Source organism: Argopecten irradians, unplaced genomic scaffold (assembly GCF_041381155.1).
Source record: "Argopecten irradians isolate NY unplaced genomic scaffold, Ai_NY scaffold_0099, whole genome shotgun sequence".
Taxonomy (NCBI): domain Eukaryota; kingdom Metazoa; phylum Mollusca; class Bivalvia; order Pectinida; family Pectinidae; genus Argopecten; species Argopecten irradians.
In genome coordinates, this window is record NW_027187566.1 from 71,653 (window position 1) to 76,018 (window position 4,366).

Genomic DNA, 4,366 nt, shown 5'->3' on the forward strand with positions numbered 1-4,366 from the left:
CGCGAATATTACATCTTATATAGTACAACATGTGAAATATCACATACAAATCATTAAATAACGTTAACGCGGATATTACATCTTATACAGTACAACATGCGAAATATCACATACAAATCATTAAATAACGTTAACGCAAATATTACATCTTATACAATACAACATGTGAAATATCACATACAGATCATTAAATAACGTTAACGCGAATATTACATCTTATACAGTAACAACATGTGAAATATCACATACAAATCATTAAATAACGTTAACGCGAATATTACATCTTATCCAATGGTACAACAGGTGAAATATCACATACAAATCATTAAAAAACGTTAACGCGAATATTACATCTTATATGGTATTAACATGTGAAATATCACATACAAATCATTAAATAACGTTAACGCGGATATTTACATCTTATATGGGTATAACATGTGAACTTTATCACATACAAATCATTAAAAAACGTTAACGCGAATATTACATCTTATACAGTACAACATGTGAAATATCACATACAGATCATTAAATAACGTTAACGCGTAATATTACATCTGATACAGTACAACATGTGAAATTTCACATACAAAGCATTAAATAACGTTAACGCAATATTACATCTTATACAGTACAACATGTGAAATATCACATACAGATCATTAAATAACGTTAACGCGGAATATTTACATCTGATACAGTCAACATGTATATCAGTACAACATGTGGAAATATTACATACAAATCATTAAATACCGTTTAACGCGGATATTATCATCTTATACAGTACAAAACATGTGAAATATCACATACAAATCATTAAATAACGTGAACGCGAATATTACATCTTATATAGTACAACATGTGAAATATCACATACAAATCATTAAATAACGTTAACGCGGATATTACATCTTATACTAGTACAACATGCGAAATATCACATACAAATCATTAAATAACGTTAACGCAAATATTACATCTTATACAGTACAACATGTGAAATTATCACATACAGATCATTAAATAAACGTTAACGCGAATATATTACATCTTATACAGTACAACATGGTGAAATATCACATACAGATCATTAAATAACGTTAACGCGGATATTACATCTGATACAGTACAACATGTGAAATATCACATACAGATCATTAAATAACGTTAACGATAGGATATTACATCTTATACAGTATACAACATGTGAAATATCACATACAAATCATTAAAATACGTTAACGCGAATATTACATCTTATATGTACAACATGTGAAATATTACATACAAATCATTAAATAACGTTAACGCGGATATTACATCTTATACAGTACAACATGCGAAATATTCACATACAGATCATTAAATAACGTTAACGCGGAAATATTACATCTTATACAGTTTAACATGTGAAATATCACATACAGATCATCATTAAATAACGTTAACGCGAATATTACATCTTATATACAGTACAACATGTGAAATATCACCTAAAAGATATCATTAAATAACGTTAACGCGGATATTACATCTTATACAGTACAACATGTGAAATATCCACATACAAATCATTAAATAACGTTAACGCGAATATTACATCTTATACAGTTCAACATGTGAAATATCGCATACAGATCATTAAATAACGTTAACGCAAATATTACATCTTATACAGTACAACATGTGAAATATCACATACAGATCATTAAATAACGTTAACGCGGATATTACATCTGATACAGTACAACATGTGAAATATCACATACAGATCATTAAATAACGTTAACGCGGATATTTTACATCTTATACAGTACAACATGTGAAATATCACATACAAATCATTAAATAACGTTAACGCGAATATTAAATCTTATATAATACAACATGTGAAATATTACATACAAATCATTAAATAACGTTAACGCGGATATTACATCTTATACAGTACAACATGCGAAATATCACATACAGATCATTAAATAACGTTAACGCGAAATATTACATCTTATACAGTTTAACATGTGAAATATCACATTCAGATCATAAAATAACGTTAACGCGAATATTACATCTTATACAGTACAACATGTGAAATATCACATACAAATCATTAAATAACGTTAACGCGAATATTACATCTTATACAGTTCAACATGTGAAATATCGCATACAAATCATTAAATAACGTTAACGCGAATATTACATCTTATATGGTATAAACATGTGAAATATCACATACAAATCATTAAATAACGTTAACACGGATATTACATCTTATACAGTTACAACATGTGAAATATTACATACAAATCATTAAATAACGTTAACGCGAATATCTTATACAGGACAACCATGTGAAATATCACGACAAATTCATTAAATATCGTTAACGCGAATATTACATCTTATACAGTTTCAACATGTGAATATCGCATTACAAAAATCATTAACATAACGTTAACGCGAATTATTACACCTATACCAAATGAGATCTTACTTTCAGTTAAGACGCGTTCTTTCACTCTGGGATCCCACTGTAGTTAATATTCTCGTCAATAACAGAGCTATGTAAATCAATCATGATGTTTATAAGAATTCCAGCCATATATGATAAAACACACACATATATATATATCTATATTAATCCTTATAGTTTATTTTTTTACCTGTAATTCGACTTTTATTGTCGGACTCTTTTCTGTTATAAATTATTACGCTGTTGTATCAACCAATCAAGTACGACGCTAATAACGGCGACGTCACTTTTTACGTGATGGGCGAATGACATGATTTTAAGCCAATAGAAATGCTTGTAACAAGCAAGGTTAAATTACATAAGGAAAACAGAAACTAACAAAGATTTAAAAAGAATTTAATTTCGTGTAGAAACGAAAACGGTGTTAGGACGAGAAAACGTTTTTGATTAGTTCTGAAGCATAATGAATTGCCATTATAGAAACACACAAAAAATCAATTGGTAATGTTTTTGATAACCACCACATTTAAAGCATCCATCTAGTCACCGATGTTTAACACGTGTACATTTAAATACTTTGTGAAATAAGCATAACAATGCGCGGCAATGTATCGTTGAGTTTACTGGACCAAACAGCTTGATACAAATCCAGACGCATTCTATTCAGAAGCAAATCACCAATCATTTCAGAGGTAATCAGATCGATTTTAGGCAGCCACAAATAATTCGCGGACCAGCTGTTACTAACACTAGATAGTCGATGTATTAAAATCAAAAAGTCAAAATCACTCTGTATGTGAAGTGTTGATTGTCAGGGGAACGGGTAAGTTTGTTGACATACTTATCGGATGTTGCTTTAAGTTGATAGTGTTACATTTGAGTATGTATTTATACGTTGGTAAGTATAACAAACTTAACGATACTCTAAACTTATGAGCATAATCATATGTACAATATGTCACAAAATAATATTTCCAGTGGTGCATGGTATTTCGTAGTCAGTAGGGAAAATATTTGTGAATACCTTGCATATTGAACTAATCCTGTCTTTAATTGAGCTTCTAAGAATACATGCTGATGTAGGTAATTACAGTGCTGGTGCATTTGTTTACATTCTATTAAATTGTTTTATTAACAAATTCTTTAGAAAAATAAACAGTAATTGTAATATAGCATATCACAATTTCATTCTTCACAAACAAAATTCAGTATGCTTAATCTAGACAGTTTACATCCCGCATACTATCTCACTAGTACAAATATGTTACACCTATGTTTCATGCATACCGTTCTTGTTTCGACCTTCAGCCATCGCCAGGCAGCTTTGGAAATGTCGAAAACCAAAGTATATGTAGGTGGCCTTGTGGACGATGTTGGGAACGACCGACTTCACAGAACCTTCGAAAAATTCGGAAAAATTAAGAAAGTTTGGGTGGCTCGTAATCCTGGTTCAAGAGGTTATGCTTTTATTGACTTTTATGAACCAGAGCATGCGCTTACTGCCTCGGAGGAAATGAATGGAAAACACGTGTTTGGTACGAATTTAAAGGTGGAACTATCAACCAATGGTATTGACTATACAAAATTCTCCGAAAAATATCGTAACTATGACGACAGGAGAGGGGGGCGTGACCATGACAGCAGAAGGGAAGACAGAGAGAGAGAGAGACGGAGGAGTGAACGAGATCGTGATTACCGGAGACGGTCTCCTCCATATCACAGCAGGGAGGAGGTCGATTACAGGAGGACGATGAGGATGACAAGCTGACGGATGTAGGCCATATCGATCATCGGATCTTCCTCGAACTATTAACATTATTAGGGAACTTGAAAGAGTCACACGTCTGAGAATTGAGCGTGAATTATTAGACAAAATTCGTA

At 31.5% G+C, this 4,366-nt stretch overlaps 1 protein-coding gene across 1 annotated transcript; it reads left to right on the forward strand.

The window, feature by feature from the left end:
• The first annotated feature begins 3,815 nt into the window (after positions 1-3,815).
• LOC138311738 (probable splicing factor, arginine/serine-rich 6) lies at positions 3,816-4,253 on the forward strand. The gene has a single exon (XM_069252960.1). The coding sequence runs from the start codon at positions 3,816-3,818 to the stop codon at positions 4,251-4,253; it is 438 nt and encodes a 145-aa protein (XP_069109061.1).
• The last annotated feature ends 113 nt before the right edge of the window (positions 4,254-4,366 follow it).